At 42.8% G+C, this 26453-nt stretch overlaps 1 protein-coding gene across 3 annotated transcripts; it reads right to left on the bottom strand.

Moving 5' to 3' along the window:
- Positions 1–345: 345 nt before the first annotated feature.
- Positions 346–14913, bottom strand: CD180 (CD180 molecule). 3 transcript variants are annotated; one of them, XM_061393384.1, is made up of 4 exons: positions 14590–14913; positions 6199–6365; positions 2784–2825; positions 346–2120 (listed from the first exon to the last, which is right to left on the bottom strand). In XM_061393384.1, the coding sequence occupies exons 1-4, from the start codon at positions 14677–14679 to the stop codon at positions 392–394; spliced, it is 2028 nt and encodes a 675-aa protein (XP_061249368.1). In that variant the 5' UTR covers positions 14680–14913; the 3' UTR covers positions 346–391. The 3 variants fall into 3 exon arrangements, with proteins under 3 accessions (XP_061249368.1, XP_061249369.1, XP_061249370.1); XM_061393385.1 differs by lacking the exon at positions 2784–2825 and having other exon boundaries at positions 14590–14908; XM_061393386.1 differs by lacking the exons at positions 2784–2825; positions 6199–6365 and having other exon boundaries at positions 14590–14676.
- Between the last annotated feature and the right edge of the window lie 11540 nt (positions 14914–26453).

Genomic DNA, 26453 nt, shown 5'->3' with positions numbered 1-26453 from the left:
GAACTCAGACCCAAGCACAATGCCAGAGCTGCAGGAGAGAGAGATGTGGGAGGGTCAAGGTAGGAGGTGCCTCCGGGGATGCTCATGAGTGGAAGTGATGACCTCCTAATAGTCTCCTGGCCTTTCCCTACCACTGATTCCCCTCAACTTCTACCCACCTTCCACATGAGCAAAAGGCTCTGTGTCTCTCATAGCTGCATCTGACCCTCTGGCCCTAGTCAGTTTACCTTCCTGGGAGGCTCATCAGTTCTGGGACTCCAAAAAGTACAGTGAATCCCTACCCAATCCCAGGAACCAGTCAGAAAAACCTGGTCACTAACAGACAACAGTTTCTTTACCAAGGGCAATTTTGCTAAGCATATTTATTTTCCCTCTCCAGAAACCTTCAGCACTAAATGTGCTGGTATTTCCACCTAAGAATAAATTTAACTGAAAAAATGAGCAGAAGGATGAGCAAGAATACAAATACTACAATAAAGAAAATTCCCACGCCCGTAATCCCACAGTGCAGTTTGACGTCGGACAGTTTCACTCCCCTTAAAGATGGGGGATTTGCACACGTAGTCTCCTCCGAGTCCTCAAGTTTATGTAGATTTTCTTTGTACCATGTTATGAAATGAATATTTGAGCAAGTGCAGTCCAGGGGATTGTGACTTAAATTGATGATGCTCTGCTGAGACAAGGCAGGGAGGAGATGAGGTGGGATGATGCGAATGTTATTGGAGGCCATATTGAGGTAGAGCCCCTTAAGATGGCTAAGAGCGTCCATGCTGTCTCCTGTCAGGCTGTTGTGGCTCAAGTCTAAGTGGTTCACGTTCCTAAGGCCGTGGAATGCTTGCTGGTCTATGGAGAGGAGATTACAGGAGGATAAAATCAGAATCTCCAAGCTGCCTACCATCTGAAGTAGGTTGGTCTTTGAGATGCTCCCATCTTGAAAGGAATTCCCTTGTAAATTCAGATGCCGGAGATCCCGCAGGCCTGCTAGGAGGTGCTGATTGCTGGTATCAAGGAGGCAGTGAGAGAGATTCAGAACCCGCAGGAGATGGAGGTTTTGAAAAGGGCTGTGTGGAGCCTTAACACTTAGGTGGGTAAATGCCAAATCCAGGAGTTCTAGCTGAGGGCATTCTTTGAACGCCTGATCCTCGAGACCAAGGGGCTCATTGTAGCTCAGGTTTAAGTATTGCAGATGGCGCAGGTTTTTGAGTTGCAGATTGCAACAGTCAGAAGCCTCGATATCACTGTGGCTTAAATCAAGTTTCTGAAGATTTTCTAGTTTTTCTAAACATCTAGTGCCGAGGTCAAGTTTCCTCATGTTGCCTTTGATATAAAGGTCCCTAAGGGACGGGAAACTGGCAGCACTGATTTGACACAATTGATCAAAACTATTTGCATTGAGAACTAATTTCTTGAGAGAGTTCATACCCTCAATCCCAGAAGGCAATCCATTCAAGTGAGCTGCTGTCAGATCCAACTCCTGGACTCGAGTGAAGCACCGAAATGTGGACGATGATAAGTCAGAGAAACGGTGCTTTTGTAAGTTGATGCTCTCAACAGACATGTCACAAAGTCCCTCAAATGTGGCTGAAGTGAGATATTGGTCATCAGTGTCCTCAAATGTCCCCAGCCAAAGAGACTGAAGAGTAGAGTTCTGTAGACCTTTAAATATAATAAATAAGTTGAGAGACCCTCCAAATTTCAAACTTTGAAAGATCTTTGAATTGAAAGCCCCGGGTTCAATGCCTTTAATGTCATTGCCGTTGAAGTTAAGGCTTAGGTTGGTGGCCTGTTCCAGAGAACTGGTGTCTTTTCTAGAGATGTAGTGTATAGCATTATTCTGAAAATCCAGGACTTTCAGATTCTGTGTTGGGAAGTTTTCTGGGAGATTAATGGAGGAAATATGGTTGCTTCCAAGATGCAAACTTTCCAAATTTTCCAGGTTGTGCACTGGGATAAACTCGAGATTGGATATTCCTGTTTGGGTTAAGAAAAGATGCTTCAGGAACTTGGGCCCGGTAAGTGATGTTTCTGCCATGAATATCAGGGGATTTCCAGTTAACACAATGGTGTTCAGTTGATGATGGCTTTGAAAAGTGTCTTCATGTACCCAGTTAATCTGGCACCTTAAAAAGATAAGAGTGTTTAAGAAGAATTAATTAAGGAAAAGAGAAAAATTCTATTTTAAGTTGAATTCTCAGAGATTTGTGTTTGGAACAATTAGTAGTTTGTAGACAAAATCAAACTATTATTTACTGTTACAAGTAATATAAAATATGTCATAAAATACATAATGTATAACATGATATATAAAATATGTTATCTATGCCATCCTGGGCAAGTCACAACTTTTCTCAACCTCTGTTTTTTCTTCTATAAAGTATAGCAAACAATGATTGCTTTGTAGAATGGTTGTGATTCAAATGATGAAAATGGAACTCGAGGTTCAGAGAAAACTCATCCTGATATTATACCTCAAAATACTGCACTATACACCCACACACAGACACACACAGAGCTCCCCTGGAGGTCAGTAAGTGAATGGTTTAGAGATGCAGTGTCAAAAGGAAGCTTGAAACCATAGGACCAAATTCTGGAGCTAGCTGTGTCGTATCTGTCAATATCTGCTGATCCTTGGTGGCCTAGAGTCCAGATTTTAATGAGCCGCACAGCCCAGTGGCAGGAGACAAAGCTTTGGGCTAAGAATAGGAGGTCTTTTCAAAAACCTGAAGACTACCAAGACCCTCAAGGGATCCTTTCAGTGGGTGAACTTAAAAAAGAAAACTCACCGAGGGAGACTTTGAGGATCTATGTTTATCTTGACCTTGCTTCTGGGTAGAAAAACAGGAAGAACAACAAGAAAAACATCCTCTGAGATTCTCTAACCACCACCAGCTTCCACCTATGAAAACTCTAGCCTGAGTTTACACTGTCTCTGTGGACTTCCCCACAGAAACCCAAATGGACGATTTAGCTTAAAACAGTTCCGAAATGGTAGTGATTTCAGGTAACGAGCAGGTGAAAAGATTTACATAAAAACCATTCCACTTTACATAAAAGTAAAGGGAATAATACAGTGAATTTCCATATATATGTATCACACAGTTCTCATCATTTTGCCGTAGTCATTTCTTCTTCTATACCTACTTCTCTCTCTTAAATTAAGTCAAATCCTAGGTGTCTATACATATTTCAGTATGCATTTCAAAAAAATAAAAGGCTTATTTTCTTTAGGCATGATGCCATCGTCACACATACCAATATTAATAGTTCATTGGTATTATCTAGTTCAAGGAAACATTTTAAAGAAAGATTTATACAAAGTTCTACATGATAAATTCTCAAAATAAAAATTAACTAAACACATAAGGAAAACACACTAGCCAAAGTCAGCCAAAAAAAAAAGCTCTACAGAATCAGATTTAAAAAGGCAGCAGATGCCAGAGTTATCAGATATATCTGATAAAGTATACATATATATGTGTGTGTGTGTGTGCAATATATGTATAAGATGTATAAAGAACAGATAGCATATTCAAAAGCAGAGACATTACTTTGCCAACAAAGGTTTGTCTAGTCAAGGCTATGGTTTTTCCTGTGGTCATGTATGGATGTGAGAGTTGGACTGTGAAGAAGGCTGAGCACCGAAGAATTGATGCTTTTGAACTGTGGTGTTGGAGAAGACTCTTGAGAGTCCCTTGGACTGCAAGGAGATCCAACCAGTCCATTCTGAAGGAGATCAGCCCTGGGATTTCTTTGGAAGGAATGATGCTAAAGCTGAAACTCCAGTACTTTGGCCACCTCATGCGAAGAGTTGACTCATTGGAAAAGACTCTGATGCTGGGAGGAATTGGGGGCAAGAGGAGAAGGGGATGACAGAGGATGAGATGGCTGGATGGCATCACTGACTCAATGGACGTGAGTCTGAGTGAACTCCGGGAGTTGGTGATGGACAGGGAGGCCTGGCGTGCTGCGATTCATGGGGTCGCAAAGAGTCGAACACGACTGAGCGACTGATCTGATCTGATCTGTTAAAGAATAGATGATAAAGCTTATATGTATTATCATATCATTATAAATACACTATGTCAAACATGCTTGATATGCTTAAAGGAAATAGTAAGAACCAAAAGTACGATAAATGAAAAAATATTAAAACTGACCTCCTATATTTGTAAAATAAAAAGTAAATGATATTAAAATGAGAAAAGTTAATAATTGAAATTAGAAAACCAACGGATAGCTTATACAAGAGATTAAACACAGCTAAAGAGGATATTAATGGACTAGAAGTAGCCAAAATTAAAAAAAAATGAGTTGGAAAACAATAAAGAGATATTAAGATATATAAAAGACAGTTAAGATGATGCAATATAAGTCTAATCAGAGATCCAAAGATGATACAAGGGTGAGTGGGAGCAAACCGGAGTTCAAATAGATAGTGGCTAGAATATTTTAAAACTGATGAAAGACACCAAACTCAGATTCAAGGAGCCTGACAATCTACACAACGCGTCACTGTGATATTGTAGAATTCCAAGGACGAAGAGAAGCTATTGAGAATATCCAGAGAAGAAAAGACAGATATTCAACATATGAACAATGACTGGACAGATAGATGACCTCCCAGCAGCAACAATGGGAGCCTGGAATGATCATCTTGAAGGGCTGAGAACAAAACTACAGTCAGTTGCCAGAGAGCGATGACATAGGCCAGAAAACGTTATCTTGCAAGAATCAGAGTGAAATAAAAATATTTTCAGAAAATAAAGAACTGAGGAAGTTGACTGATAACAGACAGTAACCAAAGAAGTGAAATGTCTAAAAAGGAAAAGAATTCCAGAGAGGAAGTTCTGAAAAGCAAGACAGAAGAATGAGCAAAGGGCAAAGAAAGCAAACTGGTAAAGCTAAGGAAACAGAAACTGTGTAAGGTCATGAAAACAGTGCCTCATTTGTAGCCAGATACAGGGTGGGGAGGGGAGCAGAGGGAGGAGGACCTTAGAAAGTATGAGGTCCCATTTTTATCACTTTTTGAAAATAGCAGAAGAGGAAACTGAGAGTCGTCTAGTTATGAAAGCTCTCCTGGCCTAATACTTCTTAAAAAGTCAAACTCTTCTCATGTGAGAATGAGAAATATTAAAAGAGAAAGTAAATTCTGGACTGGGAGTCAGGAGAGCAAAAGTCCCAGTTTCCTTCCTGTGTGAATTTAAGCAGGCTCGCAAAATCTCCTTGAGCCTCTGTTTTCCCATCTAACTCGGGTGGAATGGCAGCATTTACCATGCCTGCCGCCCAGTAGCGGTCATGCGGATGTGACTGTATAGTCTTATGGATGTGAAAGGACTTTCCTGGTGGATCAGTGGTAAAGAATCCACCTGCAATGCAAAAGAGTCAGGAGACACGGGTTCTATCCCTGGGTGGGGAAGATCCCCTGGAGGAGGAAATGGCAACCCACTCCAGTATTCTTGCCTGGGAAGTTCCTCGGACAGAGGAGCCTGGTGGGCTACATTCCATGGGGTCACAAAAGAGTTGGACATAACTTAGTGACTGAACAGCAGCAAAGGATGTGAATATGCTCCTGCTCTGCAGAAGCTTCAGTTGAAGGACCAAGGTAGAAGAGATGGAACTTGGGCAAGAGTAGCAGGCTCCATCCACATACGGAGCCCTCCCCCAACTTACACACATACACACACACCCCAGCTGCATTTCTCTCTTGCTCTATCCCTTTATTTTCTTCTGGCACTTCTGCCCGCTGGCTCAGAAGCCCTGGGTCAGCATTTAGAATCTTCATCCTGCCTCTAAAACCAATTTTCATGAAAAAAGTTAGTAGACGGTGTATATATCTCCTCTAACTTTTTTCTTAACATGTCACACCCATTCATAATCAACTCTCCTAAAATATAGTCTGATGTGACATCTGATTTAGTACAAGATTATTTTCAGTTGTGTTATTGATATTCCTTCGACCTTCTTAAACAGCACTGCAGACACAATCTATTTTGAGAATAAGCCACTTTCCTCCCCACTGATTGGTTCTTATTTAAATTATATTTCACCTGTGTAAAAATATTTCATGGGAAGGGGTAAACACGCAGAATAAGCAGGTTGTCGTGCTCCCCAAAGGAAGGTCCTGGAAACAGTTTGAATGCATATTGTGTTTTGACCTAAGTAAAACATCAAGCACACACAAAAAACTCAGATACAAACCTGGTCAAATCCAAAAAGATAAGATTTATGAGCCTGCTGAAGGTTGTATTTTGAATTGTAGGCAAGAAGTTGAAGCTGAATTCCAAAACTTCTGTTGTGTTTGGTAGAGTGTCAGGAATTTCTCTGAGACCTAAATTTTCACAGTTGTATGTCTTGTTGCTTTCTTTCTGAGAAGAGAACAGTGTGAGCCAATATCAGACAGTGTATTTACTGGCTTTCTAGTAAAACAACAGGTTTTATCCTTTGGGCAGAGGTCTCACTTCTAGGAATCTTCACCAAATAAAATACTTGGAAAAGCACAAAATGACTATGCATAACATTATTCATTGTGGTATTTTTTACAATAGCAAAAGGTTGGCAATAACCAGATTATCTATCCATATAGGCCAGTTGAAATATGTACATTCACAAAACGGAACCCTGTGTAGCTAAAAAAGGACTAAATACAATCTTCATATATAATCATAATGGAGTGATATGCAGGTTAATTGTAAAGTGAAAAAATCAAGATGTAGACATCTGTTAGTATATGGTGCATATAATACGTAGTATACCGTGTGATCCCTAGGGAAAGTACGTGTGCATTTTCTTACGTTTACAAAAAGAAACGGGGGAGGTGAACCCTAAACTGGCTATATTTAAGGGAAGGGAAGGAAGCAGATTGACGTGTGGTGATAAAAACAAGCCTTTTCTGAACGTAATTTTATAGTTTTGATTTTGGGTGCATAAAAATGTTTTTTTTTTTTCCTTCATTTTGAAACAAATACATCAACTCTAGTGTCAACAAAAGAAGACAACCAGATATTGCACACTTTGTGATGTGATGCAGCTTGAAGTATGGAGCTTCCCAGGTGGCACTAGTGGGAAAGAATCCACCTGCAAATGCAGGAGACATAAGAGATGTGGGTTCCTGGGTGATCTTCCTGGGTGGGGAAGATCTCCTGGAAAAGGAAATGGCAACCCACTGCAGTATTCTTGCCTGGAGAATCCCTGGACTGAGGAGCCTGGCAGGCTACAGTCTATGGAGCTGAAATGACACGATTGAGTGAGTAATACTTTCTTCACTTCCGGCACTTCTTTAGATTCTGATTCAAATAAGGCATTTGGGAAAACATTGTCAGGGAATTTCAAATGAGGACAGGACATTATAGAATATTAAAGAACTGCGAATTTTGTTAATGATAATGACCTTGTAATTATGTAGGAGAGATGTTCTTATTTTGAGTTACTTTTTGAAGCTTTTAGAGGCAAAATGACATGATGGTGGAGATTTGCTTTGAAATACTTTGGCAAAAAAGGAGAGAGTGGATGGAGGAAATTAGTAGCCAAAATGTTGGTGGTTGCTGAATGTGGAGTGAGCCCATTCACAAGGTTCCCTATAACTAACCATTTTTGTATATATTTAGAAATTTTCTTAATGTTTTAAAAAGAAAAGAACTAGCAGCATGGCACAGACCTTAGGTCATAAGGTCTTATAATCTTGAAGTATGACTCAGTTTAGGCTCCCTGAACTGCAGGCTGCTGATACCAGACCCAGCATAGGGCACAGCTCTGCACGTAAATTCAGAGGACTTCCTCATGCTGGGTCCCACATGCTAATGTGAGAGTCAGGTGTTCTCACATCTGCTGCTTACTGCTTGCTAGATGTGCTGACTCAAGTTACAGATCTTGGACTAAGCAGGTAAAAATGTGAAGGGGTTCTTTAGAGGCCCTTAGAATTATGGGCTCATAAATTTATTTGGCTGATGCCTTAGGATAAAGGGTGGTGGGACAGGTCTGAAGGTCTGGTGGGGTATATATTGCATGGGGAGGCTCCAGGGAAAGAAAGAAATGCTTCTCCATGAGAAGTACAACTTGGAGACACAAAGAAGATAGACATTCCAGGACCACGGACCATCTCTCAGCTCATCTCAGGCTCCATGTGATTTCCTCACACCTTTCAGGCACTGCTTTCTCCAGGCCACGTGGTGTCCTCACCAGAGGCCCCACTAAGACTGCCCCAGATAGGGAATGGCCTGCCCCATTGAAATCTGCATCAGCAGCTTTCCTCATGCTTAGTTGCAAACGAGTCTGCTTAACTGCACACAGAAGATGGGACACATCTGCCTTTACCCTGACGTGCCTTGATTTAGAGGTGTCGCCATTTTAATTGCTTTTTGCCTTACTCACTCTCTGACTTCTGCTTAGCCAGGCCCTTTTTTTAAAGCAAAACTGAGAATGTTCATTTACAGGAAATCACTGGTTTTCTTCTACATGAAAGTGTTAGTCACTCAGTCGTGTCCGACTCTTTGTGACCCCATGGACTGTAGCCAACCAGGCTCCTCTGTCCATGGAATTTTTGAGGCAAGAATACTGGAGTGGGTTGCCATACCTTTCTCCAGGGGATCTTTCTGACCCAGGGGTCAAACCCAGGTCTCCTGCATTGCAGGCAGATTCTTTACCGTCTGAGCTACCAAAGAAGTCCAGTTTTCTTCTATGTTGTGACAATGTTACAAAGTCACCAATGAAAATGCCATATTTATAATCCCTTGTCATCCGTAATTGTTTCATAGACCAAAAGTCCTTCAGGCACTGCCACAAATCCACAGAATGCCCTTGAAATGCACACTTGGCCTTTAAAATATATTTGACTAACTGGTGAGGGAAAACACACGCTGTGAGATCCCTCTTGGTCCCCATGAAGAGAGAAGACCCAGGGAGAAGATGTATGTGCACCTTCTGAGGTTCAGATTGGCTTTGAGGAGACCCATTTTTCTTTTCTGATCTCTGGCATCACTGACGTCGTAAATACATGGAGAAATGGGGCCTTCCCTCAGTTGGTCTTGCTCTGTTCTGGCCCTGCAGTAAAAGGCTTGGCATTGGCAATTCCCTCCTTTTCCAGAATATATACATTTCTGTGACAACTAAATTACTCCTCTTGTATGCTTCACTAAGCACTTCACTGCGTTAATGTGATCCCAAAAGTTGAAAGGGAGTATGAGCTCTCCTGAACCACTGACCTAGCAAATGGAAAGGAATAGCTCAGTTTCAACCCAGTGAAAACCCGAGAGCCAGGGCACAACCCTTCCCAGGAGGACTGAGAAGCTCACTGGGAGCCTGGGTTGTAACATTCAATAATCTCTAGTTAGGTAAACTGCAATGAATTATCTGCCCTTGATTCCTAAGGAATGAGGCAAATGATAAGAACTCATAAGAAAATTTGAAAACCAAGCGCATTTCAGAGACTATTCTGGGTTCCTCACCATGGCTTTTACATCACATTTCTGTTCAATCATTGTCTCTCATTTCCACATCTCTTCTGTCTCCTTTAATCTGAGCAGATCCTTCAGCCTTTCATGATCTCTACTGACATTGATTAATTTTTTTAAGAATTCTGGCTAGTAGTTTGCAGAATGTTCCTTCTCTGTGGTTTGTTTCCTCATGATTTGATTCAGGTTATACACCTTTTGTAAAACTGTATCAGTGAGATTGTGTCTTTCTCGCTGACAGTTTTCACAGCGAAACTTCCTCACAGTGAGCTCCCATAGCATAGCACAGGATTCCTGGGCAGCAGACTGATACTAGAAAGGAACCTGAAAGGGTGGGGTGTAGAAGAGAAATCCTGTGTCCCAGCTATGTGGTCACTGCCCCTGTGCTCAGGGCTGGGTCACCTGTGAGGACCACATGTTCAGTTGCTTTTCTAGGCAGATACCCACCACTGCTTTTGCAGCCCCTTTGGTTTCTTTGAGCCCTACGTGACCACTTCCTATAAACCCAGACTTTGTTGCTAGACCTCAGTCCGGGGTCAGTTTCTCACTCTTCTGCTTTGGCCATTCCACTGCAGTCTGGACCCTTCTGGATGTGAACTTACGCAGGGCTGAGGCAAAGCCCCATGGTATTCAGGACAACTGACCCATGCCCACGTCTATTCCAGTCACGGGCATTTGCACTGGGACCCACGCCCATCCCTTTGTCTCCAGCTCCACCTCAGAGCGGTGCCATTACACAGAGTGGGGCGCCCAAGTGCTCCATCTGTGTCTGCAATCCCTTTTCCCTCCAGGTACTCATTTGCATTTTTTCAATCATGATCTTATTTTGCTTCTTCCTGCTGTATCTCTGACTCCCTCCCACCCCACAGTATTTCTCTCCTCACAAGTGCTGAGATCATTTCTGACTTCAGATTCTCTGAGTTTCACACACGCACTGATTCCCATGTGTTTGGCTGCCTCCTCTGCACTTGGCACCTGCAGCAGCAGCCAGCTCCCCCAGACATGGGGAATCTGGGACACTGAACTCCAACCTTCCCTTGCTAATCACTTCTCTCTATCCAGAGACAGCAATTTGACTGAGTCAAATCCCAGAGTAACAGTTACTCTCTGCAAATAAACACTCTGAAGAGGTCACATCCCTAAAATTCTATTGTCAATCTGACTCCAGGCAAAGGGCACTCAGATTAAAAGAAGTTCACTTTCTGTTTGTCTTGAGGCAGACTGCCTGGGTTCACATCCCAGCTCTCAACTACCAAGCTGTGTTCTCTGAGCCTCCTGTTTTGCTCAGCTATGGATTGAGGACAATAACCTTTCTTGGTAGACCAGCTCTGAGGATTAACGAGGTAATATACATCAAGCGCCCACAAGAAAAGTCAGCATTTCCCTGGATCATTGAAACATCATTGTCATTGTCTAGAGTTATGGGAAGCCCCTGTATCATGAACTTGGAGTTCTCTTAAAACAGAGCTTTACTAAGCACTTTCCCCCATACCTGGACATGAAGGATTGTCTCCTACTGTGGGTTTGAGGGGACTGAATAGTCATCTGGGAAATCAACCCTGAATGTTCATTGGAAGGACTGATTCTAGAGCTCCAATACTTTGGCCACCTGATTCCAAGAGCTGACTCATTGGAAAAGACCCTGATGCTGGGAAAGATTGAGGGCAGGAGGAGAAGGGGACGACAGAGGATGAGATGGTTTGGATGGCATCACTGACTCAATGGATATGAGTTTGAGAAAACTCTGGGAGATGGTGAAGGACAGGAAGCCTGGTGTGCTACAGTACATGGTGTCGCAAAAAGTTGGATATGACTTAGTGACTGTACAGTGACAAATAGTCATCTGAAAGGAGCAGGCATCCCTATATTCACCAGCAATGATTCAAGAACACATCTAAAATATCACCTGAATCCAAATCACAGAAGGCTGAATTCCAGCTACGGTTTGCGTATTTACCAACCTTCAAAAGCTTGGTCATAGATCTCATTTTATTGCGATACACACACATCCATACATACATTCCATTTAAACATGGAAGATTCTGTGTGGAGTATTTATTGGCATTCGTTATAATATTTTGAGAATATTTCAGAATTTTTCAAGGTTTGACATTTTTTTCAAACAAAAAGTTTTATTTAAAAATTCATCTTTAATTCATTTAAAAATTCTCTTTTACATCACATGCAAAAGAAATAATAATAAATAATTCCAGATGGACTGTAAATTTACATGTGAAACTTAGAAATACATACAAAATGATAAAAAATGATAAAACATCCAAAAGAAGATATAGGATAATATCGTCACTGCTTTGGGCTGGCAAAAATTTCTTAAACAAAATAGACATTCACTTAAAATAAATAAAAGAAAAATGATAAATCAAGCTATGTTAAAATTAAGGACTTCTGTTTTTAAAAAAATATTTAGAATGAAAAGGCAAGCCACAGAGTAGGAGAAGATATTTGCAATCTGATAAAGAAACTGTATCCAGAATACATAAAGAACCACTACCAAAAAAAACAAAAAAACAAAAAAAAAACCCAACCAAAAACCCGTGAACAGTCTAAGAGAAAATGGGCCAAAGACTGGAAAAGGCACTTACATGCACACACACACACACACACACACACACACACACACAAATACACAAATATACTCAATTTAATTATCAGGAAAATAATTATCAGGGGCACAGTGAAATGCCCCTACTCATCCATCAGAATAGCTAATGTTCTTAAACAAACAATAGCAAATGTTAGTGAGGCATTGGGGCAACCAGAACGCATATCCACTGCTGGTGAGAATAAATGGATACCAACACATTGAAAACTGGCAATATTTACCAAATATATGTGTACCCTATGATGAAATACATCTACTCCCTGACATATACCTAATAAGTATTTGTTCATTTATTTACTGAAGACCTAGATAAGAATGTGGAGCTTCCAAAGAATCTGCCTGCCAATGCAGGAAATGCAGATGATGGGTTCTATCCCTGGGTTGGGAAGATCCCCTGGAGGAGGGCGTGGCAACCCACTCCAATATGCTTGCCTGGATAATCCCATGGACAGAGGAGCCTGGTGGGCTACAGTCCATGGGGTCACAAGAAAGTCAGACATGACCCAGCAAACAACAGTAACGCAACAGAATACCAGTGATGGAAATGAGCCCATGGTGGCTGAACATCGTCGATAGATCTCATATGCTTGATACTGAGCAAAATCAGCCAGGTACAGACCAGGTACTCTGATCTCATGTATACAAAACTCAAAAAAGAGGCAAAATCCCTTTTTGGTGATAGAAGTGAGACTACTGGAGGGTCTGAGGGGCTGGTGATCTGGAGGAGACACGAGAGGGCTTCTTAGGTGCTGAGAAGGTTCTGCTTTTTGTTGTGCAGGCTGCTCACATGGATGTGTCCTCTTGGTGAAAACTCATTGAGCTCTGCCCTTAGGGGTGGTAGACTCTTCTGTATGTAAATTTTACTTCAGTAAAAAGTTTACTGAACTCAAAACAGAACCAAGCCCTTGTTTTCAGGACAGGGCCTGAGAAGAAGGCTGTCAATAAGCCAAGGAAAGGGGCCTCGGCAACCTTGCTGACACCTTGATCTTGGAGCTAGCCTGCAGAGTTGTACCCAAGCAGGTTCCTGTTGTTGGAGCCATCTGGTCTCTGGTGCACTATTGTGGCAGATGGAACAGTTTGTCCTGGGCACTGTACTTCCTTTTGGTCTGAGTGTGCATCCTGATTCCATCCCAATATCAGATCAACAATGCTTCCCAGGTGGCTCGGGGTAAAGAATCCACCTGCTGATGCAGGAGACGTAGGTTCGACCCCTGGGTCAGGAATATCCCCTGGAGAAGGAAATGGCAACCCACTCCAGTATTCTTTCCTGGAAAATTCCATGGACAGAGGAGGCTGGCAGCCCATGGGGTTGTAAAGAGTTGGACATGACTTACCTTCTGATCATACACGCACCAGACTAACAAGGTCCTATTGCTTTCTGCTCCTAGGCCTTCTTAAAGTCCTGGCTTCTGTTCTTGCTCTTGGCTGGCAGGTCCTTGCCCCACTTTCCCTGATTCTCCTGACCCTGGGTCTTAAGCTCTGCCTTTCTCCACTGAGCTAGTCCTGCCTCTTTTTTGGTCATTCAGCTCCAAACTAGGAAAGCAGCCCACTCAGCCACCGAGACTGACGGTCCTTCCTGTCCACAGCCCTTGTCTGACAGGCCATGTGGGGCTGGATACCTGATGGGATCAGAGGTAAAAGGAGGAAGATGGTAAGAAAATGATCCCTTTTTCTTTCTCTATCTCATCACCCTGCCCAAGAACTTCCTTTGCGTGCGTGATTGCTAAGTCGCTTCCAGTCATGCCCGACTCCTGCAAACCCATGGACTGTAGCCTGCAGGCTGCTCTGTCCATGGGCTTCTCCAGGCAAGAATACTGGAGTGGGTTGCCATGCCCTCCTCCAGGGGATCTTCCCAACCCAAGAATCAAACCCACATCTCTTATGTCTCCTGAATTGGCAGACGGGTTCTCTGTCATTGAGCCACTTGGGAAGCCCCAAGAACTTCCCACAGGTCGATAAACATTGCTGTGGTCCAAACAGAAGGTACAATTTGGCCCTGCTCTCAAATGTTACTCCTATGGGTTAGTGAAACAGGTGGAGGGTCTGACTCGAGGAGAAAGCCAGGTTCATTCAGAGTGGTCTTTCTCTTCTCTAAAGCCTGACACAGGTGGTCTTCATTTACCTCCATCCTGAATGCCAGGAAACTGAAGGACTCTTTGGGGAAGTGGCCCTGTGGTGGGAGGTTGGACAAACAGCCCCTTTATGCTAGGAAGCAGGTTTGGAGCTCTGCTCTTTGCACTGGGAACCTGTTGACATTTTTATGACCCAACTGGGATTATTTGGGGGAAATTGTGTGCAGAGGAGAACAACTCTCACCTCTTCCTACTAGGAATCGGTGAGTGCACCTCCCCAGCGGAGCTCTTTGGCTCCTTTTTCACAGCAAAGAAAAAGTTCTACACACCGCATTGCCCTTTTAAAGACAGTGGATATTGGAATGCCAAAGCTCAGATACAACTGCATGCTGAATCTCAACATTTCCAGAAAGTTGAATCTGGACAAAGACAAATAAGTTGGACTCACCTCAGTGCACTTCGGATCTGAGGAGGGGATGGCTTTACAGCTGGCAGAAATCAGCACAGCCAACAGGAAGCAGCTGACACAGGGAGCCATTCTCAGGACCGAGGCCACCCAGCCTGGTGTGGTTAGCTAGAGTCTGGAGCTGAGAAATTGAATCAAGCTATGACAATCTTGGTAATCTGGCAGCCAGAGAGGTGCTCAGAGGGTAATCTGGGAATAAGAAATGCTCTTGACTGCTCAGCATTTGGTAGCTTTGCACTGCAAAAAAGGGGAAGTCCCTTTTGCATAGGACTCATTCTTGCCAAAAATAGCTGAGCACCCAACCTCAGAATGGCCCCGGGCACTTCTGGCAAACAGGAACCAGTTGTGCAGTGCCCTTGCTCTGGCCACATGGACACTCGGGGCAATGGTTCCTAGTGACCCTCGGCAAGCTTCCAGTCCCTCTCCATGAAAGAAGCTTGTGGGAGCAGGAGGCTGTCCTCATGGAGGACGCCACCTTGTTAGTTAGCCTGGGTGAGTGACCAGGAAAGGGACTGGGGTGCACTGGAAGGGCAGAGCACTCTGTGGGCATGGATGGAAGTTGCCCTCCAGGGGCACCTGCTGGAGCTGGGAACTAGGGCAAGAGGGAGCAGGGTCATCCCAGAAAGAGGGTGGAGCTGCTGCCTCAGCCTCCTCCATGGTCCCCACATCTAGTCTCGGTATAGGAGGAAGACAAATCCATCCCATGATCTAGTGATTCAGGTTTGCTGAAGCAGCTACCGTGAAATCCCTTTCCAAGGTGACCCAGGGAAGTAAAGGTCACTGCCATATACAGAGCAGTCCGGCTCAGAGAGAGCAGAGTTAAGGATGTCAGCCTTGGCTCTATTTCTTCTTAGAAATAGCCTTGAAATAGGATTGCAGCTACCCTCATTATGAGGCAAGATACAATAGTGATTAAAGAAAGTTCATTCATTCCTCACTGGGCTGAATTCAGCTGCCTCAAACACTGTCTGTTTTCAGTCCTTCGGCATATAAGAGACACTTGGCATTACTGTCCTCCCATTCCATTTCCAAGAGCCAATTCTTAGCATTGGAGTTCACAACGCCTTGAGGTACCACCATTACTGCGTTACCACCACTAATATGATAATTATAGTAGCTACCGCTTATTGAACACATATTATGTGTCAGACGCTAAGCAGGTTTTCTTTTGTGTATATCTCCTCATCACATATTCTATCAAAGAGGTGCTATTTTCCCCATTTAATAGATGTAGAAACTGATACTTAGAGGAATAAATGACCTCTCCAAGGCCACATGAGCTTCCCTGATGGCTCAAAGGGAAAAGAATCTGCCTGCAGGAGACATAGGAGACGCAGGTTCAATCCCTCGTTGGGGGGATCCCTTAGGAAAGGAAATGGCAACCCATTCCAATATTCTTGACTGGGAAATTCCATGGACAGAGGCATCTGGCAGGCTATAGTCCATGGGGCCACAAGAGTCAGACAAGACTGAGTGACTACACACACACACACACACACACACACACACGCAAATTGACAGAGGTGGATCTTTCAGATCTAGACAGCTCATTGCAGAGACCGTGCTGTTACTCTGCATAGTTTAAGAAAAAATTCTCTCTCCTGAAAAAGCTGAAATGTGGACAGGTTAAGGAAAGTTCTTCATCCAGAGATTTCAGAGCAGATGTGAATAAAAAGCAAGGGAGGGTGGGTTGGAGACACTACGTACTTGGCTCTGTGCCAGCACTATTACAAATAATTAGACTTTTCTGCCCACCTGTAAAATGTCATCTTCATCAACAGAAGCACCTTCAAAGATGCTTTTGGCAAAATGCCATCCATCCAAGCAAACCCAGAATGATGACAAGCACCTTGCTTTAAAGAAGATATGCATCTAGTGTCATGAAGAGTCTTAGACTGAAAGAAAGTCTACTTCAAAGTCTCAGATCCATCGTTCATCAATGGAGCAAAGCTGGGCAAGTCGTTTAACTTTTCTGAATCTATTTCCCATCTGAATAATAGAACAAGAATTCCAATTCCTGTTCTGCCAATATCACAGGGTAATTATGAGGATCAAATGGGATCATTTACGTGAAAATGCTTTCTTAACCTCAAAGTTCTACATAAATGTGAAGAATGTGAGGCAAAAACTCCTCTGAGTAACCAATTCCAACATCCTGTAAATATCACTCTCAGGAAATTGTCTCCTGCCCCAGAGACATTATTATACTTGCCTTCTTAAAGAAAGGTTTGATGGCTCAGTTAAGACCCTAAGATTTTGTCATTTTCTGAGGCCATGCTATTTGCATATGATTTGCATGTGTTTGCATAATGGATTCTAAAGACTCTCTGCAAGTGTATAAAAGAAAATAAATGAATACGAGTGACCTTCTGCCACAGCATTCAAATCAAATATTCAGGGCACAATACCCTGAAATATGAAATAGATTAAAATTTAAACTATTGCAAACAGATAGGAAGATAGGTTTTAGAGCTTGGAGGCAAGAATGAAACCCTTATTTGGTCCCAAGTTGTAAAGAACCACATACTCTTACAGGTCACCCTATCCAAATGATTTTCAGGCCTGAATTTTCTCCTCCACACCCCTTACCACACCCCTTTCTGTGGACAAAACATACACACTACAGTATCTTCCTGTATTTTCTGAAGTTTCTCTGGTGACAGAAAGCTTACTATCCCCCAACAAATTGTTTTGGCATATTTTGACTTCTTAAAGGATTTTATCTTATACTGACCTACTAAAACCGTTCCTCTTATCTTCTCATAATTGACTTTGTTTCCTCAGGCTGGGAAGACAAGTTCAAGCCCTTTTACTACTTGTCTGTCCTTCAAGTATTTGAATATAGTCATTATGTCCCTGAACTGTCCCCTTTCTAGGTTAAAAATATCATTCCTTCAACTGTATCACAAGTTCATGCATTACAGTCCCTAACCATCTGTCTATATGAATATTTTCCAAATCTCCCAAGAAAGGCACTAACTTGAATTCTGGTCCTAGCTTTGCCATTAACTAGTTATGCATTTGGGAAAGTCTGTCTTAATTTCCTTATCAGTAAAATGATGGGGCTGGACTATTTACAAGGCATTTCTCCATCTGAAAAATCCTATCATTCTATTTCCAAACAAAGATTTTATTTTACTTATTTAACAGCCATTGGCTTGAGCCAATAAAACAGAGCTGCTACTGCTAAGTCACTTCAGTCATGTCCGACTCTGTGCGACCCCAGAGACGGCAGCCCACCAGGCCCCGCCATCCCTGGGATTCTCCAGGCAAGAATACTGGAGTGGGTGGCCATTTCCTTCTCCAAGGCATGAAAGTGAAAAGTCAAAGTGAAGTCGTTCAGTCGTGTCCAGCTCTTAGTGACCTCATGAACTGCAGCCTACCAGGCTCCTCCATCCATGGGATTTTCCAGGCAAGAGTACTGGAGTGGGGTGCCATTGCCTTCTCCAAAACAGAGCTACACTGGCTTTTTGTTGACAATTGCTCTTTCTTTACTAATGTAGGTAGGTGGTCTTAACCCTTCTAAGAAAATATAAAAAATAGAGAGGTTTGGCTGGAGCTATGCCCATCATGACTGCTGCAAACTCAATTTATTCACAATGCCTTTGAGGGATGGACTGCCATCACCTGTTATAAGGACCAGTTCTTGCAGAGATATGGAGAGCGATATGAGAAGATGAAAAAAGGCACAGGTAACGCACTTATTTCTACACATTGGTACCCATGTCAGTGGAGAAACAATAGATCTTTGGACTGTAGAAATTTTCATAAAATTCAAGTACCCTTATATTACATATTTACATGTAAACCCCAAGCCATTCTTTGTTGTTATTGTATTGTGTCTTGTTTTCCACCTGATTTCCGTGAAGTTCATCCCTTGGGTCAGCTGTCACCCTATGGGTGACTCCCCACTTTTATGTCTGGGAGGCCCGTGTACTCACCTTTGTGTATTTCAAGGCAATTATAGTCTGGGAAGCCATGTGGAGTTCTTATATACCTTGTCTGGCTCTTTCTACCCTTTCTTAGCAATGACTAGGGCTAATTGCTTTTTTTCAAGGGTGTGCAAACCAAAATGTGCTTTTGTGATTCAATTTTAGCAAAGAACTAGATGTTTAATATGTTTCAGCTTATGGGTACCAGTTGGTATTAAACTGTATTTTTTTCCCCTTCTTGTACATTTAGTTTTTGTTCTGCTTTTTGGGGCACGCCTGCTTTCCCCTCTGTCTCCAGATGGTTAAATCTACCTGCATATAAAATTCTCCTTTAACTTGACTATGTAAATGCATTTTATGGTCAGTTTTACTCCTTGTCATTATATTTCTCCGTATTTATTTGTGTTACCAAGTTCTTATGACACACGGTTCAGAGTCGTAATGGTTGTAAGTTGCCCGCCTTGTCTCTGAGAGTGTGAACAGAGCCCGCAAGCCTGTGAGTCGTGCTGCCTGGCTGCTACCTTTGCAGCTGATGGCTCTTGGGAAGCCCCCAGACTAGACAGAACAGGCAGTGTTCGTGGGCCTCCTCCACCTGGAGAGGCGACATGGCCCCTCTTACGTCCTGCTTGACTGCAAGCTCAGTTGTGTCAGAGGCTTCAATATGCCAGCCTTGATCCTGCTGCTCCAGGCTCTTTCTCTGCCATGTAAACTGATGTTACCATTGCCACCACCATGAAACCAGGCATAGCGTCTTCCCATGGCATTGCCAAGTCCCCTCCATCACTAAAAACACTCCAAGACTTTTCACGTCTCAGAGCCCAAGGCTTCTTGGCTTTGCACTCAGGGAAAGGGGGTGTTCTTCTGCCCCACAATTTCTATCTCCCAGAGATGATCAATATTGGAAATACCTACTCCTGTGGGTCGTTATAACAATTAAAAATCTCTCTGATTTGGTACATTTATCTAAAACTAGATTTCACTATTCTGTGGTCACCCAGTTATGCACAAGTGGTTCTGGAAATATGTGTAACATAATAGAATATTTGTTCAGCTTTAACTTCTAATTAACAGCGAGTGCCATTTACTAACTTCTCTTTCACCTGGTGTATTTTATAAAGGCGAGGATTTTAAATGCATCTTTATGGCTTTTCTCTTAAGCTTTAAATGAATATGATATTAATAGGCAGTGAAATGTGGGGACTAGAGCACAGGTCTGGGAATTGGAATTCTCAGATAAACACTCTGAAATAAAAGTGATCATAATAGTGGTCCATTAACATCAAAAAATTTAAAGCTAAAAATAAACTTCAAAATAACTTAATCCAACCATGCCATTTTCTTTTTCTTTTAAGAATGTAAAAGAAAACATGAATCTAGCATTCTCAAGAGTTGAGATTATTCATATTATTATTAAGTCATTGACTTTTAGGCCTTCTGGAGCATTTTCCACATCCTGTCCCTTGAGATGCTTTTTACTGTGAGTGTAGTATTAGTTTAAGTTCCCACAGCCCTTTAGAGTGAAGCATGGGAGGAAAGGAGTTTGTAAAACAGCAAGAGATAGGCCACAATTTCTGTAAATTCGCGCTATGGCCTCCTTTCTTCATCATGGCGGTCCTCAGCGTGTCCTGGCAGCCTGACTGGAAGCGTTTGTTGGGGGTGAGATGACGGTGGTCAGAGGGGAGCATGTTCATTCCTCTGCTCCATGTGTGGCACTGACTTCCTCATGTGAGCACAGGATCTGTAGCACGTAGGAGTGTGTGCAGCACAGAGGAGTTCAACAGCCTTTTTCATCCTCAGACACCGCTACTGATGTGGACAAGCCATTGCCCTCCCAGAGTCTCAGCTTCTGTAGAAGAGAAATACTGTCTGCCCTGCTTCTCTCTCAAGGATGCCTGTGAAAGAAAGGTAACCCATAAAGGACTATAAAGGATTACTTATTATTTCTGATATAAAGCTTATGCATGGTCCCTTGCCCTCATGAAAGTCTGTGTTTTTAAGAAGCACCTCCACAGAAGGCAAAGTAAAGCTAGGAACAAAAACTAGCAAGACTACAGTCATCTCAAAACTCTGTGAGTCACTGGTTCCAAGACCCCAAGGGAAAGCAACATCCGCAGATGCTCAAGTCTCACATAAAATGGTGTCAGATTTGTATAGAACCTATGACATCTTCCTATATACTTTAAATCATCTCTAGATTAATTATAATGCCTGTCAGTTCAGTTCAGTGGCTCAGTCATGTCTGACTCTTCACAACCCCATGGACTGCAGCATGCCAGTCCTCCCTGTCCTTCACTATGTTCTAGAATTTACTCAAACTCATGTCCATTGAGTCAATGATGCCATTCCACTCCTCTCATCCTCTGTCATCCCCTTCTCCTCCTGCCCTCAATCTTACCCAGCATCAGGGTCTTTTCCAATGAGTTGGCTCTTCACATCAGGTGGCCAAAGTGTTGAAGTTTTAACTTCAGCATCAGTTCTAACAATGAACATTTGAGGTTGATTTCCTTTAGTATTGACTGGTTTGATCTCCTTGCTGTCCAAGGGACTCTCAAAAGTCTTCTCTAGCACCACACTTTGAAAGCATCAATTCTTCAGTGCTCAGCCTTCTTTATGGTCCAACTCTCACATCTTTACATGACTAACCATAGCTTTGACCATTTGACCTTTGTCGACAAAGTGATGTATCTGCTTCTTAATACTCTATGTTTGTCAGCTTTTCTTCCAAGGAGCAAGCATTTTTTAATTTCATGGCTGCAGTCACTGTCCCCAGTGATTTTGGAGCCCAAGAAAATAAAGTCTGTCACTATTTCCATTATTTCCCCATCTATTTGTCATAAAGTGATGGGACCAGATGCCATGACCTTAGTTTTTTGAATGTTGAGTTTTAAGCCAGGTTTTCACTCTCCTCTTTCACCTTCATCAAGAGGCTCTTTAGTTCCTCTTCACTTTCTGCTATTAGAGTGGTATTGTCTGCATATCTGAGGTTATTGATACCTCTCCTGGCAATCTTGATTGCAGCTTGGGCTTCATCCAGCCTGGCATTTTGCATGATGTACTCTACATAAAAGTTAAATAAGCAGGGTGACTGTATACAACCTCGAAGTACTCCCTTCCCAATTTGGAACTAGTCCATTGTTCCAAGTCTGCTTCTGTTTCTTCTTGATATGCATACAGGTTTCTCAGGAGGCAGGTAAGGTGGTCTGGTATTCCCATCTTTTTAAGATTTTTCTATCTTTTGTTGTTATCCACACAGTCAAAGGCTTTAGCATAGTCAATTAAGCAGAAGTAGATGTTTTTCTGGAATTCCCTTGCTTTTTCTCTGACCCAATGGATGATGGCAATTTGATCTCTGGTTCCTCTGCCTTTTCTAAATCCAGTTTGTACATCTGGAAGTTCTTGGTTCATGTACTGTTGGAGCCTAGCTTGAAGGATTTTGAACATTACCTTGGTGGCTCAGATGGTAAAGAATCCACCTGCAATGTGGGAGACCTAGGTTCGATCCCTAGGTTTGGAAGATCCCCTGGAGAAGGAACTGGCTATCCACTCTAGTATTCTGGCCTGGAGAATTCCATGGACAGAGGAGCCTGGCAGGTTATAGGCCATGGGGTTGCAAAGAGTTGGACACAACTGAGTGACTTTCACTCACTCTCTTGCTGGCATGTGAAATGAGTGCAATTGTGCACTAGTTTGAACATTCTTTGGCATTGCCCTTCTTTGGGATTGGGATGAAAACTGACTTTTTCCAGTCCTGTGGCCACTGCTGAATTTTCTATGTAAATGTTGTGTAAACAATTGCTGGTGTGTGACAAATTCAAGTTTTGCTTTCTGGAATTTTCTAGAATTTTTTCCCAAATATTTTCCATCCATGATTGGTTGAATCCATGAATGCAGTACCTGTGGATATGGGGCTGGTGGCAGGGGGTGTATCTTTATGCTAAAGAATCCACTTGCAATTCAGGAGACCTGGTTTAGATCCCTGGGTTGGGAAGATCCCCTGGAGAAGGGAATGGCAACCCGCTCCAGTATTGTCTGGAGAATTCCATGGACAGAGGAGCCTGGTGGGCTACAGTCCATGGGGTCGCAAAGAGACACGACTAAGTGACAAGCATGCACAGGGATCATTTACTATGTGCTCGGTACTTTTGTAAGCACTTGATGTGCATGATCTCATAAATCTTCAAAGCAACTTGTTGCAGTAGGTCTTTTTGTTATCCCAGGCTTATAGGTGAGTAAACTGAGGTCAGAGTGGCTTAAGGATATTCACAAGGTCACATGTCAGAAAGCGGAAGAGCCAGGTCTCCTACCCAGATCTTGGGTCCAGTCACCGTCTCACCCCTCAACATTTCCTCTCCAGAAATTCTGTTGCTGTAGTAAAAAAAATCCCAGACCCCCAGCCACATGGCAGGAAATTTGCCTGGCTCTGTGTCCCAGGCACTCAGGTTTGCAATTGGGCCCTCTCAGTCTGCCGTCTTCAGGGACTTTTTCTGGCACTGTTTAACAACCCCATTTTCATAGAATGGAGAGGGTATTTGGAAGAGATGTCAGCCTTAGAAATTTAATCAGCTGAGATGAAAGCAATCAAGATGCCATCTGGACAGACTCTGACTTCCTGCCCAGAAGATAAAGACATCTGGACTTAGTAAATGCTAAGGATGTGCTGACTTGTTCCCCAGGCCCATGGTCCAGTCCTCGTGTTGCACAGATGCGTTTTCTTAATTGTGCAGAACGCAGAGCTCTGAGCTGCTGCTGGCGCCACTGAGTGCCTGATGCTCTCGGCCACCCTGGGTGCTCCTGTTCACCTCCAGTGACCGCCGTGAGCTGTGGTGTCTTTCTACTGCTAAGGATATGGACTGACTGCAAAGGCCTCGTGAATAGTCCCCTTTAATGATGGAGCAGGAGGTGGCTGCCCCAGGCCCAATTTATCATTGTAATTAGAGCCCATCATGACCAGTGATTGTTAAGTAGGGCTGAGAGGAAATGTTTGTACATACAAAGAAGCTAATTAAGGTGGCTCACTGGGTTTACATACCCATCTAGGCTGCTTCCTCCTGTGAGGGAGGCTCTGTCTCGTCATGGGAGTTCTTGAACCAACCTGTGGAGGACAAAGGGCTTTGGGGAAGAGCTGAGGATCAAGGAGTAAAAGGCTAAGATAATGCACAGAGAGCTTTTAATGTGGCAACCTCTGGACCCATTTTCTAAACACATTTCTAGGAATAGCTTGACTCTCACACACCAGCTTGTGTCTGTTTTAAAGCAAAGCAATTCTCTCAATAAGCTGCTGAATTTAGCACAGCTGGAACCAAACTCTTCTCCCTCCTCTTCCCCCATAGAGGTGCCATTTGCCCCAAGTAGACTCCTGAAATCCCAATGCCCCAAAATGGCAGTAATAAAACCTACTCCAAATACTTCTCTTAGCTCCATATAGTTGGAACATACTGAAGGCTTTGGGGTTTGGAGGGAAGATTTGCTAGTCTGGGTGTAATCAACATTTGAGTTTTTAATTTCAAAATCATAAAAATATTGTGTCTATAAATGTTTTCCAAGTTACTATTGTTTTTGACTTAAACACCAAATCAAACCAACCCCAGCAGTAGGAATGTGCCTGTTCAGGTGGAGATAGCTGGAGAAGTGGTCCAAACCTTATCATCTCTCTGGCCTCCTCGCTCAGGAAAAATCCTCTTCTTTCTTCTTTGCTCTCTTATAGGCTGCATGTCTTTTCTTCTTGTCTTGCATTTCACTTCTGTTGCATTTCCTTTCTGAAAATCTTTTTCTTGCCAGGTCTCTGTCTTTTGCTGGCATTTGGTTCTTACTTCAGTTGTGTCTCAGTGTAAGGTTTTCCCCCTCTGATTTTCATATTTTATTTTTGAGCCTCACCTTTAGCAATGGCTGGTCATAATCTTACCATGTCCTTTGTCCCTCACTTGTCAAAACTTGTTTTCTGTAGGATCATTGTATTTCTTGGTCTCTGTAAGGGCCCAAGCAACATGCATTTGTCCTTTCCCCTTAGAACTTTGTTTTGTGGGTGCCTAACCAATAGTATAATTGTCACCCTGCTTATTTAACTTCTATGCAGAGTACATCATGAGAAGCGCTGGGCTGGAAGAGGCACAAGCTGGAATCAAACTTGCCGGGAGAAATATCAATAACCTTAGATATGCAGATGACACCACCCTTATGGCAGAAAGTGAAGAGGAACTAAAAAGTCTCTTGAAAGTGAAAGAGGAGAGTGACAAAGTTGGCTTAAAACTCAGCATTCAGAAAACGAAGATCATGGCATCTGGTCCCATCACTTCATGGGAAATAGATGGGGAAACAGTGGAAACAGTGTCAGACTTTATTTTTTTGGCTCCAAAATCACTGCAGATGGTGATTGCAGCCATGAAATGAAAAGACTCTTACTCCTTGGAAGGGAAGTTATGGCCAACCTAGATAGCATATTAAAAAGCAGAGACATTACTTTGGCAACAAAGATCCGTCTAGTCAAGGCTATGGTTTCTCCAGTGGTCATGTATGGATGTGAGAGCTGGACTGTGAAGAAAGCTGAGTGCCAAAGAATTGATGCTTTTGAACTGTGGTGTTGGAGAAGAGTCTTGAGAGTCCCTTGGACTGCAAGGAGATCCAACCAGACCATCCTAAAGGAGATCAGTCCTGGGTGTTCATTGGAAGGACTGATGCTGAGGCTGAAACTCTAATACTTTGGCCACCTGATGCGAAGAGTTGACTCACTGGAAAAGACCCTGATGCTGGGAAGGATTGGGGGCAGGAGGAGAAGGGGATGACAGAGGATGAGATGGCTGGATGGCATCACCGACTCGAAGCACATGAGTTTGGGTGAACTCCGGGAGTTTGTGATGGACAGGGAGGCCTGGTGTGCTGCAATTCATGGGGTCACAAATAGTCAGACACGACTGAACGACTGAACTGAACTGAACTGAACCAATAGTAGGTGGTTCACTTCTGAGAGGGCACCAGTCTAGCTTTTGATCTTTTTTTTGAATGAGATGCAAATATGTGGATTCCTTGGGGGAGGACACAGGGAGCCAAGAACTGGGGTATCTTGAGATTTTCAACAAGGGAGAGAAAATCCATTTTTTATTGCTAAATATATTATGATAAGTCTCAGCATAAATTAGTGTGAAGTTAAGAGCAAAATCTCTACGTGGAGAGTCAATCAATACTAGCTAAGTATAGGAAAATTTTAAGATTGTAGCTTCAACTGTAGCAGAATCTTCCTCTTTAGAACACAATCTGTTCCTGTTGTACTCTGTTCAGTTCAGTTCAGTTCAGTCGCTCAGTTGTGTCCGACTCTTTGCGACCCCATGAATCATACCAAACAAAAAAAAGAAGAAGAAGAAAGGGGAAATTCTAAAACTTCCTTTCTACTTTATAGATATGGTTGAATTCACTTTAAGCAAATCAAGCATAAAAATTTAAATTTTATGTAGGACTGAGAAAAATACAACCATTTATTTTATTAAAGAAGTCAGTTTGTGACTGCTCTGCATTGTAGAATTCCTGCAACCAAATCTTATGCAGTCTATGATCAGATTTTTCAAAATGTAATTACACATATATCTGCTATGAAAAATGAGGCTCATCTGTAGCTTTTAAATACATGCACATTCACTCTTCAAGAGCCAATGAGAAACTAAACAAATGCCAAACATTTTGCTTTATATAAGTCGATAAGGTCCTAATCAAGGTTGAAATTGAGCTACCTGAAGCTGTGTGTATGAAGTTTTTTTGGGAAAGAAAATTGTACAGCCTTGGTGGGACAGTGCAGTTTTGGAGTGTCTGGAGAAGTTGCCTGTGATGTCAGAATTCTGTTCTCATACAGGAAATGAGAGACCACCACCACAGTCATGACCACGGACAGGTCATAAAGCATCTGCTGGCTCTGGGGTCTCAGGCTAT

This window comes from Bos javanicus, chromosome 20 (genome assembly GCF_032452875.1).
Source record: "Bos javanicus breed banteng chromosome 20, ARS-OSU_banteng_1.0, whole genome shotgun sequence".
Taxonomy (NCBI): Eukaryota; Metazoa; Chordata; class Mammalia; order Artiodactyla; family Bovidae; genus Bos; species Bos javanicus.
This window is presented reverse-complemented; position numbering and strand designations above follow the sequence as displayed.

What these genes read in the sequence shown, in the direction of transcription:
- CD180 (XM_061393384.1), bottom strand. Translation starts at nt 14,679, where the DNA reads ATGGCTCCCTGTGTCAGCTGCTTCCTGTTGGCTGTGCTGATTTCTGCC. An exon ending in ATCTTTTTGGATTTGACCAG is followed by an intron (nt 2,826 to 6,198) that starts GTTTGTATCTGA and finishes TTTTCTACCCAG; the next exon opens with AAGCAAGGTCAAGATAAACA. An exon ending in GATCCTCAAAGTCTCCCTCG is followed by an intron (nt 2,121 to 2,783) that starts GTGAGTTTTCTT and finishes TATCTTTTTAAG; the next exon opens with GTGCCAGATTAACTGGGTAC.